The sequence below is a fragment of the Acomys russatus genome, chromosome 29, assembly GCF_903995435.1.
Source record: "Acomys russatus chromosome 29, mAcoRus1.1, whole genome shotgun sequence".
Taxonomy (NCBI): Eukaryota; Metazoa; Chordata; class Mammalia; order Rodentia; family Muridae; genus Acomys; species Acomys russatus.
The window spans coordinates 19694865-19711918 of NC_067165.1; the positions used below are offsets into that span (position 1 = coordinate 19694865).

Here is a 17054-nt window from a genome sequence, read left to right on the forward strand (position 1 = left end):
AAATACGGCAAAATTAACAGGCGGGTTTGAAGCGCAACACATTATCTATTTGTAGGAAAATTAAAGATTTGCTCTTCAGATGTAGGGGGCCATGCTCTTACCAGACAGCTGGCAAATGGGAGAGATTGGAAATGATTGAATAGATCAAATTATTTAAATGAGAAAAATAAATTCGCACACAGCCTAGCCGCTGCCCGGTGACAGATCTGTTTATTTATCTACTGTATCGGTACCGCTTTGTCTCTGTCAAAAAGGTCATTAAACTCGCCTAGCTGCGTAATTCGCAGCCTCCTGCTCCTGCCTCGCTCCACAGCCCTTCTCTTCCCTCGACACCCAGCTTCACTTGAAAAAAAAATTATTATTGGTAATAAACAACATTTCTTTTTAACCCTTTCGGCTTGCTTCCTTGCGAGTTCTACTCTGTCCCACGAAAAATCAGTTTCTCTGTACTGTTTCTCAGGAGAATTCCGGGAGGGGGCTCCAATTCCTCCCGCATAGTTGCGGAAGAGGACTGAGAAACCAGCGGGCTCCAACTCCAGAGGCCCTTGGAAGCGAAGGTGTTAGCGGTCTTTCTCCACGGCCCTCCTAATGATGGTGCGTGGTCCTACCTTCCACGCAGAGGGTCTCTCCCTCCCGGTTAGTTCCTGAAGCTCCGCAACCCCAAGCACCGACAGTTCTCTCTCCCCCCCTTCAAAAAAAAACCCTCCAAATCCCGGGCTAACTCCGCTTTCCCATGGGCTGGAGATCAGGAGGGAGAACCAGCTTCAGGTCAGTCTCCTGCCACCGCCGTCCAGCAAGCTCCAGCCGCGTGGGAGCTGAAAGGCGAGGCTCCGCAGACGGCGGGCTCTGGGTCTCGCGGCTCTCGGCAGGCGCGTCTCTTCCAGCTGGTCGGGCGGCTGGGCTGCCGCCGCCTCCCCGCTCGCGGTGCCAGCGCTGCCGCTTGCTCTACGCTTGGCTCCCCGGCTCCGTGCCTTGCCCTGGGGGCGGCAGGGCAGATGGGGACGTCTGGGCTGCGGAGGAAAGTCTTCATCCTCCGGGCGTCCCCCCTCCCAAACCCGGGCCAGGGTCCCCTTCCCCGCCCCCTGCGCAGGTGTGAGCGCGCGAGTGTGCGCCCGGGCGAGTGTGAGTGGGAAGCGTGTGTGCGCGGGGGAGTACGCGGAGGGAGCGCGGGCGGCGGGCGGCGCGGGAGGCGGGAGGCAGGGCGCGGGGGAGGGGGCTGGGAGGGAGTGTGTGCGCGCGTGCAACTCCACTCCGGGGCTTTGTGCGAGCCCGGGCGATAGCATCGGCGGCGGCTGGAGGAGGAGCGGCCGGAGACGCGTGCAAGCCCGCCTGGCAGCCGGGGCAGGTGGGAAGCCCGCGCGGGAGCCGAGCGGACACGAGCAGAAGACGCCGCAGCCGAGTCCGAGAGGAGCCCGGGCGGAGCCCAGGAGCCCTCGCTCACGGGCGGCCCGTAGGCGGCAGCCTAGGCGGGGCGGGCGCCGGCGGGGCGGCCCCCCAGTAAGATGTGCGCAGCGCCGCGGGGCGCCCCCCACTCGCAGAGGCGCTCGGGAGCCGGGCGGCTGGGCCAGGCGGCGCCTCGGGGGCTGCTGCGCGCCCGCGCCTAGAGCTGCCGCCCCAGGGAGCCCGCCACGGCCTCGCCCCGGGCACGCTCGGTGGCGCCCAACGATGACCGCTCCCTGGCGGCGCCTCCGGAGTCTGGTTTGGGAATACTGGGCCGGGCTCCTCGTGTGCGCCTTCTGGATCCCAGACTCGCGCGGGATGCCCCACGTCATCCGGATCGGTAAGGGCTCCCCTGGAGCCGGAGGGGGGATGTCTCTGCGCGCTCGGGTGGGGACGGGAATTTTGGGGTAGTGGTGCTCTGAACGTGATCCGAGAGATTGCCCCAACCTTCCTTTAGGGTGCAGGGGTCGGGTGGCTATTGGAAGCTCTTGTATGGGAGGACAAAGTTCCAAAGCCCAGGTCGCTGGGCCTTACTTACGGAGAGGAGGCAACCGGGTCCCGGTGATGAGGGGACCTGGGCACGCTCGGGAGAAGGCGACGTGGTGGAGTGTGTCGAAGGTTCCAGCCCCTAAACCAGCGCCTCAGGGGAATTTCGCCGCGACTGTCAGCACGGTTGGCCGCAGACCGAGTTGAGGGACTGGCTTCTGCGCAGAGTGGGAGCCCTATGGAAGGGGCCAACTTCTCTCCCCTTGTCGCCCCCAGGGCCACCACGCTGAAGCTTAGGGACTGGCACGGGCAGGGGGTGCAGGGGATGGATTCGCCGGACGAGGGCAGTGGATCTCTTTACCCCTGGTTGGCAGAGGCGCTGGGCAGGAGAGGAGCAGTCCCCTGCATGTAGCTCCAACGGATCCTCCAGGCCCAGGCCTTTTTCGATCGAGGGTAACCGAGGCTGGGGAAAGGGAGCGCAGCAGGCAGCCCAGCGCCGCGCAGCCAGGGAAGGCGGCTGAGGGATGCGAGTGGCTTTTAAAGTTAGCTGAAAATCCCTCCGCAGCTGGCGGTGGCTGGCGGTTTGCGCGCGGCTTTCTGAGGTTCTGGCTTTTCAGCTTCTCTTACCGCCCGCCGCAGATTTCTTACTCTGGGCTTTAACTTTGTTGTGGCCGCCTGAGGCACCCTGCGCGGCAGCGCTCTGGGCTGGGCGGGAGCTAATGCGTGTCTCTGGCCAGCCGTACCGCAAGGTTGGGCCAGGCTAGGCTACCCAGGAGCCTCGGTTTCTGCGGGCCCAGAGACCGCGCCAGGCAGGAGACTTGGGCAGCTCGGGTTCGCGAGGCACCAACATCTGGTGCGTAGCCAGCCGAGAGGGAGCTCTACCCAGTCAGGGCTACCTTCTTCCTCCTCCTCCCAGGCTCTCCTCCAGGAGCCGACTTTGCCTCTACAAGAGCGGACTTTGGGTGGCCAGTGGTGAAATGAGGATACAGGAAACGCGGGCCAGGCTCGGTTATCTGTGCTTGAGGTTTTTCCTAGGAGGCAGTCCTCTTGCTCACTCTCCTGGAGCCACGTCCTCTTGATCTCAGCTTCTGAATGAAAGCAGAAAACAGTCCTTCCAGTGCATGCCTAGAACCCAGGATCAGGACGAGCAGGCACTACACCTGAGGCCAAGAAGGCCAGGCACCTGAGGAGAGTCTGGGGGACAGCTCTCACAGTCAAATTTAACCCTTTAAAGTCCAGGTTTCTCCAGGCTAACCAGAAAGATTCCTGCCCCGCTACTGGCTCGTTTGCCGCTCCAGCTAGTCGCTTAGCAGTGGGCCACTGCTTCCTGTATTTCCTCTCAGTTCTTGTGATTTTAGGGGACCTTCATGGTAGAGTGTCCTTGAGATAGAAAGGAAACCTCAAAGGGTGCAGTGTGCCCTCCCCATGCTTTGTAGGTCTGTCCTCTTTGGTCATCCCTCCAAGGGTTGGGGGGTGGGGGCGGGGACAACGACTACAGGACGGGTATGTTTCCAGCCCAGTTTTACAAATGGAAATCTTTGGGGGCCTAGAGAATTCGGGATAAGCACAGCCTTAGAGGTCTGGACTGCAAATGGGCAGGGCAACTGCCCTTGTCCCTGGGATAGTACTCAGAGTTGCACTGGGATCTCTCCATTGCTCTGAGGAGGAACACATTCCAAACCTGTGGCCCTTTCTTGAGCCACAGTGTAATAGTGTGATTAAGGACGGCAGAGCTCGCCTCTCTTCTAATCTTCTTCATATTAAGCCCCAGGATTAATTAGCGTGTCGGCCCAGGCCATTTATATCCGAGAGCCCTGCCCTATTTGACTCCCAGCCTCAGGACCAGGGTGCTGTACTGATGCCAACCGGGACTGACTCCTGGAGCAGGGCCAACTCTGGGTGGTGGATGGGAAGGATCGGAGACCTTTGACTTCTTTAGAGCTGCCTGGGAGAGCTGAGCCTCAGTCCTTCTGGAGCTTAAGGTTGAACCTCAGCAGGAATCAGGGCACCAGGAAGTGGGAACCATAGAGGTGGGGGTGGGGAGTACCACTGCAACCCAAAGATACTATCTTGGCCAGTCTCCCCGCCCCCCCCCCCACCCCCTAGGATCCGAGGCCTCTTGGCTGAGGCTGCAGGGATGGAGGCTATGGAAACTGGGCTCCTCTGAAGCATGCTGGGTGCTTCTGTTGGAGCTGTTTGAGCTTGGAGCCCCAATCCTTCTCCTGCAGCCAGACAGTCCTCCTCACTGAGCACCAGACCAGAGAGAGCATTTACCTGCAGGTGCAAGATGGGCTCTCTGGCCTAGGGAGTGTGGTACCCGCCCCTTCTCTTTGTGCCTCTTTTGGGGGCTGAAACTCCCTCTCAGACAAGGAGATGGATAGCTCAGCAGTGTGACAGAGTGTTCAAACAATCTGTCTTGAATAGATGAATTGCATTGCTCTGTCTTTTTGTAATTGTGTCTATCAGAGGGAGAGGTCAAGGCATTGATTGCTTGGATGGTTTGCAAGTAACAAAGGAGAGAGAGGGAGAGAGCGAGGGAGAGAGAGTAATTGGATTGTAGTCTGCGGGAAAAAATGATCATTGATTATTTTCTATGAATATGTGGAAGATGTATTCTGTGTGTGATTATCAAGGGCTGCCATTGAAGGCTTGCGAGACATGTTGTTATTTTATTATTACTGTTGCCATTGTTATCGTTGGTTGGATGGATCCTGGTCTTAGGATGAACAGTTAGATTCAGGGTCTTCTCAGCCAAATGAGCTCTTTAGAGACCCTCCATGGGGACGGGATTTGTAGGTTTGGTAGGTTCCTAATCTAGAAGCTAAAGAGCAGAGGTGATGGACGCAGAGGCTGGAGGCTTGGGTTTCATATTCTTTCAGCTCTCAGCAAACTGGATCACTTTGACAAAATTCCGTTCTTTCCCCCCCCCCCCACTTTGGTGCTCAGTTTCCCCATATGTACGCAATTTAGCCGACATGGCAGGAAACAGTCACTGTAGGTTTCCTGGCTGTGTCTTCCCTAGGATTATAGACCTGCTAGAGGACCCTGAGGGCTGCTTGGAACCCGAGAAAAGCACCAGGCAGTAGTGGCAGAAGCTGAGGAAAGCCTGGTGAGTCTTCCTGGTGGTGAAGAGCTTGGTGGCTGGGAGCGATCTCTGGCTAGCCGGCGAGGAGATTCAAAGCCAAATGACTGCGGAGACATAAAACAGGTGTAAGGGGTGGGAGGGAAGGGCGTGCCCAGCTCTGCGATCTTGGAGCCTTCAGTCAGGGCAGAGGTAAGCAGTTCCTGAATATATGGGAGCCCAGCAGCCCTTCACAGCGGGGGAGGGGGAGCGGGGGGGGTGGTGAACATCACCACCACCACCACCACCCGCCTCCCACTTGCCACTTTTCTGACCAGATCATCGAAATTGTCCCGAACACTGTCTCTTGAGTTTGAGAGTCATTACCTGTAAAACAATGAGGAATTCTCGTGACCGGCGATGTGTGGAGACATTGCGCCTTGTAGGAACAGACAGCAGCTGAATGAAGATCAATAGGGCTTTGCCCCCCTAGAAGCAAATAGCTTCGGACAAAACCTGGGAGTGGCCCGAGGGGCCTTAGAAAGCATTAACTTGAGGAATTTCTGCCTCGCTTCTCAGTCCAGCTGCTCCTGTCAGCTCAGGCTCCCCGCCCTCTCCAGCTGGAGTTTAATGTCTCCTCGATGCTCGGACTGCGCTGAACAGCCTTCTGGCGTCAGGATGACCTGGGGTTTTTAGGACGGGTTTGTGTGGGGTGAGCTAGGCCAGGCTAAACTTTTCCAAGGTCACGGGCATTCCCCCTCCCCCATGGCTGTGCGTGGTGGGTTGAGTTTAGAAGTCTAACCCCTAGGGCTGTTTTAAAGTGGTTTCGAGAGGCCTCCCTCCACACCTCACTCCTACCGAAATGCAGGAGTGCTTGGCTCCCTTTAGCGTCCTTTGTGACCCCTCCCTCCAACACCATGAACCTCTTTGAGGCCCCATGTTCGCACAGGCACAATGTTTTAGCGTTGGAAAGTAGAGTATACTGCAGAGACAGAAGGGCCAGATGAACCTGTAGGCATTATAACTACCCCCTCCTCAGGGGGCAAGGCCTGTGGAGGGGAAGCTGCAGGCTGGGGCAGTCTTGGTAGGAGAGGTTTGTGCTTTGTAGCTAGGGCTCCCCATCCTCTCATACTCAGCCACCCCCTCTCCCTCCTACAGCTGCAACCTGAGCCTTGTCGTGTCCTTACTCAGAACCTTCTAGAGGGAACTGAGATCTGATCATGTAAAAGTGGGTAGGGTATAGAGGTCCCCAGGACCTGCCTGGCAACAGAGAGGGCTGGCGTGCAAGAATAAGGCCCTTCTCCGGAGCTGGCAGCCGCAGACCCCAGTGTATCCTCCAGTGGGGCAGGAGGCCTGAGTAGGTAGAATCCCCCAGAGGGCCAGACAGGACCTAGTCCTGGGCCTCACTTAGCCTTGGCCTTGTTTCCTGGAGCGCTTTTCTTCCTGCTGCCTGTTCCTTAGCAGCAGCACCAGAGGGCAGTGTGTCTGTGCTCAGATGGCCAAACCGATTCTCCTGCCTGGGGGCCCCACTGAGTATGGCGCATAATCAAAATAATAAGATGGCAACAGTACCATGGCCATAGTTTATCGAGCACTTAATAGCCACCAGGCTGTTCGGAGTGCTTTCCAAACAATGACAAAGTAGGGGGAGAGATAGTAAGTGCTCAATAAATGTAGCCCACAGTATTTTCTCCATTATCTGATTGCTGCTGGTGTCGCTGCTGCTCCCCACTTCGCAGACAAGGGAACTAAGCTAGGTGAACTCACTTGCCTGCGAGCACATGGCTAGTACTTGGTAGACACAGGCCTTGAGCTGCAGCCAGAGCGCCTGTAGATAGCCTACAGATCTGGTGTTTGGAGCTGGCTATGGTTTGAAGATAACAACAAATTATAAAGGGGCTAAATGCAGGCCTCGTGCCTATGGTTTTGGAAGTTGAACAAGGTCTTGCTAGGTGGTTCTGGGTCTTTCGCTGGCCGGGGATGGTTTCTGTGCCATGTTTAGCCCCTTCAGTGCTCATATGCAGGGTCAGACTGGCCTTGGTAGTTAGTCTGCTTCTGTGGAAAGGAGTGACTGTCCAGGGAGGCACACACTGCTGTGTTTTTCTGTACTCCACCTGGCTCTGGCTTCTTACCAGCTAGCGCTTTATCTAAGGGCCACATAAAGGCTGGGTTCTCCTGTGGGTGAGGACAGTCTACTCACAGAAGTCCCCGTGCTCAGAGTTTCCCGAGATATCCTCAAAGACACTGCCAAAGCTTTGAGCCCCCAAAGCCCTGTATGTATCTCACCTCCAGCCTCTTTCACCCTCGAGCTGGCAAAGGAAGATAGGTATGTGGTGGGTGGGTTCTCTTTGTGCCTTCTGTCCTGTCTCACCTCCCGTTTGCTACCCTGATCTCATCCTGTCTCCTCTCTACCATCTTTTTTCCAGGCTACCCGATAGTTTTTTTTTTTTTTAATGTTGTTCTATTTTTAAGCAAGAGTCACGTGCCCATCTTCTAAATGGAGCCTATCTGGTCTGGAACGGAGACTGGTGGGCAACATCCAGGGCCTGGTGGTTGGTGTCAGCAACTGCCACTCTGCTAGTAAATGGAGCTGTATCACTTACTCACCGCAGCAGTGACACATTCAGTATTGGCTCGGACAGAGGGGTCGTCATGTTGTCGTTGTCCAGTTTCCCTGTCTATAGACTGGGGGAAATATATAATGCCTGTCTCTCAGAGTGTGATGTCTTTCCAAAAAAAAAAAAGCTTAAGTCGCTCCAAGGATCAACAAGATGTCTTTGCTATTATTCCTGCAGTCAAAGACCAGTTCAGAGCCTGGACTGGGATGAAGCTCCCTGGGTGTGTGTGTGTGTGTGTGTGTGTGTGTGTGTGTGTGTGTGTGTGTGTGTGTGTGTGTGTGTGTGTGTTTAAGGAAGCTCTCAAAAAGTAAGGGCTTAGAGCTTTCCTCACTGATACAACAGTGAGTGCCTCCTTAAATCCTGCCTCTGCCCTTCTTCTGGGTGAGTTCCAGGTGCTATGGTTCTTGGATTTAGAGATGCCTAGCTGTGAAAACCAGCTAGGCTTGGAGAGGTGAGACTGGAGGAGGGGCCAGGGAACTGGAGTTGAGGGCAACGGGCTGCTTGATTTTGCTTGCCTTTTTTCTTTTAATACATTTCACAGCAGCAAGGCCTCAGAGCCCTTGTGTCATGTCACCCTTCCCTCAACTGACTGCTTTGTTTCTTGGGAACTGCCTCCAGAGTCCAGGCTGTCTCTCCTCTCCCTGCCTCCCCTCCTCCTACTGGCATTTTCTTCTCCTCACAGCTCAGTTATAGCCAAAGTTCCTATCTCTGCCTCTCTTGACCTTTATATATTTGTTTGCTTTATATACTTTATATGCATTAACAATAGTGTTGTTGACCTTGAGTGTGGGTAGGGCAGGGGATGGATTTGGGCTTTTCTCTAACGCTTGCGGTTCTGCTGCCTGCCTTCGAGAAGGATCTGCCCAAGGTTTCCCCACAACACTACCAAAATGGATAGTTTCAGAATGATGTGTTTTATGGATGCTAAGCTAGTTTTTTTTCCTCTTTATGTTGTCACATAGAAGCTAGCATGGGCCTCATGTTCCATGTCTGAGCTTACTTATGGATTTTTTTTTTCTTGGCACTTGCAAATAATGGTGTGTCTGGGTTTGATGAGTTGTAGCTGACTGGCTACATCTGCTCAGGTGTGCTGGCTGCCTGACCTGACTGAGTCACTTCCCCTCTGAACCTCTGTTTCCTCTTTGCCTGAGACAGAAGGAGTAACATTTAGAGAGGATCTAGTCTGTTGTTTTTGACCTACAAACATTTTGCCCGGTCGAGCCTTATAGTACCGCCTTCACAGGGCTGCCGTGTGGATTAAAGGAGATAAAATGGTGTGAAGCTCTTTGTACGGAGCCTAACGTTTAATAACTGAGAAGGAGAAGGAAGGTTCCCCAGGGTGGAGGCCGTGTCTCTGCCATCAGACGGAGCTCTGAAGCTTTCTCTGCTTTGTGTTCACCCTGGTGCTCATGCTCCATGCGGCACTCTATGTGCCATTTGCTCGTTGCACACACACCAGCGTGGCCTGATGTGGAATTGTCAAGTCCAGCCACTGTGCCAATTACAAGAGCAGGAGGGGAGCCCTTCCTAGGACACTCCTGGACCATCATTTGTCACATACCTACAGCCTGGGGCACCGAGTTTGCATTTGCAGCGATTTAATTGAAATGCTTTTGTAAAAGCGTGTGTTCAGAGCTGGAAAGACCCAGGGGATGGTTGTGGATGCTCTTGAGGGATTAGTCTGGGGGTATACTGGTCAGCCAGCCCCCCCTTTTTTTTGAATAGGGTGCTCAGTGTTTGTTTCTTGGACAGGTCAGTAGGGATGGGAGACAGTCTGTGCCTGGATCAGAAGGACAGACATTGTTGGCTCTTTTGGGAGACACCAGGTAATGGTGGCAAAAGCTGGGGAGGGATGGAAGGATTGAAGATAATGAACTCAGTGAGAACTGGGGGGGGGGAGTGTCAAGCCTCTCCCACAGACCCTTTGGTGCTGCGCTGGATGGCGGTTAAGGACGGCAGAGGGAGAGAAGGAAAAAAACACTGCTGAGATTCCTGTTTGTGTCAAGAGGGTTCCAGTCCATAGAAGACAATTAAAGTCTCCTGCTATTCAAGAGACAATGCAGACAGGCTGCTGGTAGAGGGGTTTTTATAGAGTTCTCAGAACAACTGCAGGAACGAGCTCTTTAAATATGGCAACGCCGGGGACCTCTGCAAAGCCTCCCTGGTTCTGCTTTGCAGAACTGAATGCGCTATTCCTAAGAGCTGCCCAATTGGGCGGAAAAGCGGGAGGGAAAGCCAAGGACTTCCCTGGGCTCCAAGCAGCCCATTTCCTGTCTACAGCGAAGAATTGCAGAATCCAGGCAGTAGAGAATTCCAGGGGTCATCCTGGGCTTCTGGCTTTCCAATATTAGCATTTATCAGAATCATGGAGAACGCCTTCAGACACTGATTGCCAGGACCCCAGCCCCAGAGGGCGGCCACTCAGCAGGTCTAGAATGAGGATTCCTTCTGTCCCTCCCCTTCCTTCCCCCTCCCTTCCCCTCCCTCTTCTTACTCACTTTGCTTGTTTGCTTGCTTCCTTGTTTTGAGTCAGTGTCCCATTTTGTAGCCCAGGCTGTCCTGGAACTTACGTAGCCCAGGCTAGCCTCAAATTCTCTGCCATCCTTTTGCTTCAGCCTCTGGAGTGCTAGGATGATGGGGAGCCATCATGCCCACCTCGGATGCCACCCTTTGAGAGACCACTGACACAACATGGTGGAGGATGCCACCCTTTGAGAGACCACTGACATAACATGGTGGAGGATCTTCCTGAAGCCCGTCTCTAGATGAATATCACCAGTCTCAGGGAGCTTGCTGCTTTTAGGGTCCACCTAGTCTCTAGCACAGTCGCTGGCTACTGATTACAGCCCCGCCCCCACCCACACCCACACTTCAGAAGCTGACATACATCAGCCTGCAGCCCTGAGAAGGCAATGAGACTCCTGTCTTGGGAGCGGTGAGCTCTAGCATGCAACTAGGTGGGCTTAAGACCCCTTCTTTCCTGGCTGTGTGAAATTGGATGAGTCACTTCTCACAGCCTAGAGTCCCTCACCTGTGAAATGGGAACAGTAGCTTTGGCCTCCTGGGATTGTATGAGAATCAGCTGGCACGGCACACGCGCATGCACACGCATGCATACATGCACACACACACACATGCACACACATCGAAACAATAACAACAGCAAAACAAACAAACAAACAAAAACAACAACAACAAAAAAATCTCTTTTGAGCCTTGTGGATATGTGTGCAGGTTCTTGACTCGATCAGACGACGAACATTAAAGCCTGTCTTTGTGACTTCCTACCTGCGTGATCTTGGGCAAATGGTTACATGTGTTGACATACTCCTCACAGGGACCGTATCTATCTCCAGCATTTGGTGAGGACCGGGTGACGTAATGCATAGGAAGTCCTTAGAATTCCTGCAAGCAGGCTCCTGCTGTTAGATCACGCTGACACTGGTTGAGGCAGGCTCCCCATCCTACCCTGACAAGTATAAAGAAATGTCTTTGTCCCAAAGAGGCACAGCTCCAGCAGCACCGTGCCTGCCATTATGCTGCTTGTTTATTGAAACTGGTAAGGCCGCTACCTCCCTAGATCTTAGCCTTGACCTCTAATAATGCAACTCCCAGTTATCCCAGGTGTTTAAGCAGCCATTTCCCTTTATTGAGCAGCTACTGTACCGTGCTGGTGGTCTCCTGAGATCATGAGGTCTTTTTTTTTTTTTTTTTTTTTTTTTTTCTCTTTTTATACAGGATCTTATCTTATAGCCGTGGCTTGCCTAGAACTCACTAAGTAGACCAGACTGGCCTTAAACTCATAGAGATCCACCTGCCTCTGCCTCCAGAGTTCTGGCATTAAAGGTGTGCACCACCACACCCAGCTCATGAGATCTTACCACAGGATTCACTGCCCGTCTATAACTTCTCTCGTCCTTTTGGTGACAGTTGATCCTTTAAGCTTCAAGGCAGGGTCTGTCATTCATCTCTAGGGAGTTCTGTCATCGAGTCTTCATGTAGATTATTTTTCTCTTGTTCACTGTTAGTGTACCACCCCAGCCTGGTCCCATAGTTTCATCTCAGAAAATAAGTATAAACGTCACCGTCTCCTTCCACTGTGACTTCCTTCCTGAGGTCTGTAGAGATGAAGCGCTTGTGGGCTGGAGCTAGGAACTCCTGTCCAGAGCAGCAAAGCTTTGGGGACTGCCTCTTACATTGTATGGCATGCTTCATCCCATTGGAGCCTGGGAGAGATGGGTCTTCTCTTACTTCTGCCATGTTTGTTTTCCTACAGGACATGGCTGACTTGTGTGTCTGCTGGATTCATCATGGTGGCCTTGGCTTCCCTTACTCTAAGTCACCTTAACCAACTGCAAACAAGGGACAGTTTCCCTAACACCATTAGGCCTTGGTGTTCTCCATACCAGCGGCCACAGTCTCTGGAGCTAGACATGGCCCATTCTCACCGTTTCTCTCTGCCAAATGCTTGAGGCCTCCCAGGAGGCTCTGCTTCTCCACTCTCACCCCTGGCTTCTGCCCATCTTTTCTACCTGACCAACTCCTTTCTATTCACACTCATGTCTCGGCAAACATGTCTCTTCCTCCACGAAGCCTTTCTTGACCTCCACTGCTTCCTGCAAGTCCTCACAACCCCCTTCGCTTCCCTGGGCATAGTGCTTATTGCATTGTTCCCAGTTACCGTAGAGATAAATAAACAGGCTTGGAGCCTGCACCCTCTCTGCTGTACTCTGTATCCAGTACAGTTTGTGCTTGGCGCATCAGAGACGATGAGTAAACATTTGTTGAGCAAATGAATCCGTCCATGGCTACGGTCATGTGGACAGAAGGCCACCTAACTGCTTCATCATTCAGTTCAGCACCTTTGCTGTTTCATCTATGAGGATTTCACGAACACCTTGCATCCCCAGAAGTCAAGATACTCACGAGGCCTCTGGTATTCTCCCAACACTCAGGTTGGCATCTTCTATGCCAAGGCCTTCTCCATTGAGTCTAGTGGGTTACACTAGAGTGGCTGGCGGGGGGCGGGGGAGGAGGGTGGGCAGTGAGCCCTTTCCTTCCAAGCTCAGGGCTAGACATCCCATCCATCGCCTGATTCCTACATTGGGGGCTGTCCTTTTGAGAGAGACACAGCTGCCCACTTTCAGAAGAGAGTGAGGATGCAGTCATCACTCCTCTGCCTCTCTGACCTCACATCTTGCTCCTTAGAATCTTTCCTCCTCTTTTTGGGAACTGGTCTGAGGATATGGACTTGTGCCATCTGGTCCTTAACAGACTGATCACTAAGGCGGAGTTATGGCTAAGACACGTGCGTCTCTGCCAGTCAGCTCTCCGTACTTCCTCCCTTTGCCACTTCCCTGGATCCTGCTGGGATGTGTAGACAGCAGACTGAGGTGACATCTGAGGTGTAGCATGGAGGTTATCCGTTATCCTGGAGACTCAGGATATGCAGTCAGCCCGAGCTGTTTAACCTGCATCATCCCCTCTGGGTGTTTGAAGTGCACATGCGCACGTGCATGTGTCTGTGTGTGTGTGTGTGTGTGTGTGTGTGTGTGTGTGTACATATGCATGTGTACGTGTGTGTGTGTGTGTGTGTGTGTGTGTGTGTGTACTGTACAGTATACTTGCCAGAGATGTCCCAAGGGGCTTTGCTTCTGTAGAGACAGCTTACCAACTGGAGGTTTGACAGCTGTTCATCGTCCAAAGCCCAATCCACGACAGTAGTTTTCTCTTTGGATTGCCAAGAAAACAAAACTTTGCCAGTGGCCTCACTTCCTGAATGTATAGATGACCTTTTCACCACTGTGGTATAGCTGAGAACAGTACGCATTCATGACGTAGCCCCCCCCCCCCCCATGCCCTTCACAGACACAGCAGAGAGGGATATCGCCCTACTGGAGCCCAAGCCCTCCCATTTCCTCATGCCCTTCTGCAGAGAAACGGGTGACACTTCATGAGCAGCAAGAGCCTGTTGCTGACAAGGCCACTTTTCCTCCAGTTTAATAGAGGTGACAGCCGTCAATTTTACTTGTCTCGTAACATCAAATCAGTAAATAAAATAAGGGGGAACTCTCAGGTTAAACTGAATTACTGCTGATCCCTGGGGAGTGAGGGTTGGGGGAGCCTCCAACAGGAAGTTCTTTTAAGAGAAGTAGAGCCTGTGTCTTCCAACTGAATCCAGTAAGTCCTTTTTCATGTGGGAGGAGACCAGGTCATAGTGTTTGATGCTGTCAGAGTCCATGGAAGAACCAGAGCACCAGGGTAGGCATGGCAAGTGATGGGACTGTCACAGGTAAGGACTCTGAGGACACAAGGGAAATGACCTGTTGTATGCTTTTTGGTGAGCTGTGTGTGTGTGTGTGTGTGTGTGTGTGTGTGAAGCCTTGACCCCTGGTCTTGACCTCTTAACATGTGCACACATCACTTTGAAGCTTTAACTTCATAGGTTTGCTTATTGGTAGAGACAGGAGCTCACTTTGTTTCCCAGGCTGGCCTTGAAATCTTGGCCACAAGTTATCCCTCTGCATCAGCTATGTTGGCTTTGTGGGCTACTAACACATACCCACTATGCTTGACTGGATATGCAGTCTTCAGAGATATACATAGATTAGAATTTTTCAGTGTGGGAAAAAAAAAAACACCTATGAAATGTCTTTCCACACAGAGAGAGAATACAGATTGGGACTGTATGTGTTGATAAAAGCTTCCAGATAATAGCCCTGCTAGGAGGGTCGCCCTGGACTCGCTGTGTTCAGCACCACGGAGAGCAGCTCTGGCTAGGATAATGGCTCTGTGATGTTCCAAGGTTCCTTTCTAGCCCTGGTGTGGCTTCGGTCGCACTAAACAGGTGTTCTGCCTTCCAATGCAGGACCTCTAGGCTCTGGTAGTCACATACAGGACAGCTGTTTTTGTTTTTTTTAAGAAGCCCACATCTGGTGAGGAAACACCAGGAATTTCGTTGGAGTCTAGTAATGAACAGTTAAGGAAAATGACGCCTCCAGGTAGAATTTCTTTCTTTTTGCCCTTCCACATAAACTGTTCTTAAATCGTTGGTGCCATGTATGGCTTGTCTGCTAGGGAGCAGTAGCAGATGACAAAATGCATGAACAACTGCCTGTCAGATAGCACACCTGATACCACGAGTCTCTGCTCAGCCTGCCGGCATCATCTTTCACATTGCATTTGGTAAGTGGGCTTTCCTAATGCAGTTTTATCCTGCTAAATGTGATTTCTTAAACGCGTTTTCTGTGTTATTGTTTCCTGAGCTGTGGAGGCCTGCACACCTGTAATAGAACCTTATTTTCTGCTAATAAATAAAGTTACTATTCATTCAGGTGATGGGAAACCAATGTGTCACAGCTTTGCGGTGTTCCCTCAAAGAGCCACAGCGGCAGGTGCATGATCACCTGCCTGTGTCAGAGAAGCTTGATCAGCGGGTGGGTGTAACAGAGGCATCCCCTAGACAGGAAGATGTGAGAGAGGGTTACATGGAGGATGGAGAATGAGGGCGCCTTTGTGCGTCACCAGGGGACTGAGAATTGACTGGGAGCACTAGAACCCAACTGCATTAGAACCCAAAGAGACAAAGAAGGCCACGGATGGCAGAAGAGCAGAGGGATTGCATTTTGGGCTCTTGGGACTTCAGAGGCAAGCTAGCCCCCAGAAGCCTATAGCAAAAAGAAAGACCTAGGACATGCAGGGGGCCTGTGGCAGCTGCAGTTGGGGATGCTTTAGGAGCCCTGGCTTGAGAAATGTCAGCATCAAGGGTCTGAAGATTTTTTTTTTTTTTTTTGGCTTCCCTTAAGAAAGAAAAAGAAAAAAAAAAAAAACGCTTTGGAAATGTGGCTATTTTTATGCTGTTTGTAATTTTGTGTTTATTTCCTGTCTTTTTTCACATGGATTCTGGGCTGACTCATTGATTCATGAAACATTAGTGGAACGCCCACTCTGTGTTGAAGAGGAAAGAGGACAGGGGGCTGCTGGGGTGGGGTGCAGTTGCACCCTGAGCTGGGGAGCATACTAGGGTGCTCACTGTACATCCAGGCGGTGATAACACCCATGGTCCTTCACACTGAGGGTGTGTACAGCCTACATCAAAGCCCCGTGCTCGGAGGTTCCTTATTTCCTCTCTATATCCTGGGGAGAGGTAACAAGGCTCAGAGATCAGCTGCATGTCTCACAGCAGATACGGGAAGGAAGCCCATTTTTTTTTCAGCTTCTTTGCTTCCTTACCCCTTCCAGAACTCTTTTCAGTTTGTTTTCTGCCCAGAACTATCATGCCCCCAACTTCCAGCCCCTCCAGGGTTCACTTTTTCCCCTGCCCGTAGGCAGAATTCCATCTAACTCATCTAGAAGGGAAGAAATTAGCATCGTGTGTGTGTGTGTGTGTGTGTGTGTGTGTGTGTGTGTGTGAGAGAGAGAGAGAGAGAGAGAGAGAGAGAGAGAGAGAGAGAGAGAGGATAAGCATGAGCTAGCCTATACAAGAGCACTTGGCTGTCTTCCTAATTGGTTCTCCACCTTAGCTCTTAAGATAGCGTTTCTTACTGAGCCTGGAGTGCACTATTTTGGCTAGACTGGTTGACCAGCAGGACCCTGGGGGTCTGCTTCATCCTCCAGCACCAGAAGAGTTCCAGGTGTGCCAGGTGTGCCAGGTGTGACTGGCTTTCACCCAGCTGTGGGGCATCTGAACGTGGGTCTTCATGCTTGTGCAGTGGACACTATCCACTGAGCTATCTCTCCAGCCCCCAGCACCGACTTTTGAGCATCTGAGGGATTGACTCTCCTTCTAGCTAATTTGGATTCTTCCTACTGCAAGGCAAAGGTCTCTGGTCCAGGGCATGATATGGCCTTTCCTTAGGGCATAGGAACCTCTAGCTTGAGACTCATTCTTTCCAGGGCTTTTCTTTTTGGAGCTACAGCAGAGAAGCTCTTAGACAATTAAATTGAAATGGCTACACATTTTCCCTCACAGGGGTTTGGACAGATTTATATTATTTTCTTTTTTAAAAAAAAAATCGGGCCCTTTTTCATGGAGACAATGATTTATGGAATAATCAATTTCTTTATCTACCTAATACATTGGAGTGATCCGTCAGTTCAGGCATCAGTCTCCCTGGGGCTGGGGAGGGCAGATGGTCTAACAGCCTGGCTCATCAGGCAAAGGGCAGGTTTTCCGGTGAGAGCTGTTTTGCTGCCGAGACTGGACGGAGAGGCTTGGAAGGATGGCCGAAGGCTCCTGTAGACTTCTCTTGCAGATAATAGGTAACTCTTTCTTCTCTTCAGTCTCTGCCACCCAAGGGGAGTGGGCGCTGTCCACATCACACAGCTTTGGAGACCGAGCTCTTGAATCATGCTGAGGGAGTGATGGCTCAGCTGCTAAAAACGCCTACCTTGCAAGCACTAGGACCCGAGCTTGATTCCCAGAGCCCACGTAGAGATGACAGTGTGCA

At 52.3% G+C, this 17054-nt stretch overlaps 1 protein-coding gene across 1 annotated transcript in view; it reads left to right on the plus strand.

Moving 5' to 3' along the window:
- The first annotated feature begins 1619 nt into the window (after window positions 1–1619).
- The window catches only part of Grik3 (glutamate ionotropic receptor kainate type subunit 3), a 218710-nt gene continuing 203275 nt past the window's right edge, over window positions 1620–17054 (plus strand). Inside the window, exon 1 of the mRNA XM_051171621.1 lies at window positions 1620–1780. Coding sequence (XP_051027578.1) covers window positions 1666–1780 — 115 coding nt within the window. The 5' untranslated portion in view covers window positions 1620–1665. The remainder of the gene's footprint in view (window positions 1781–17054) is intronic.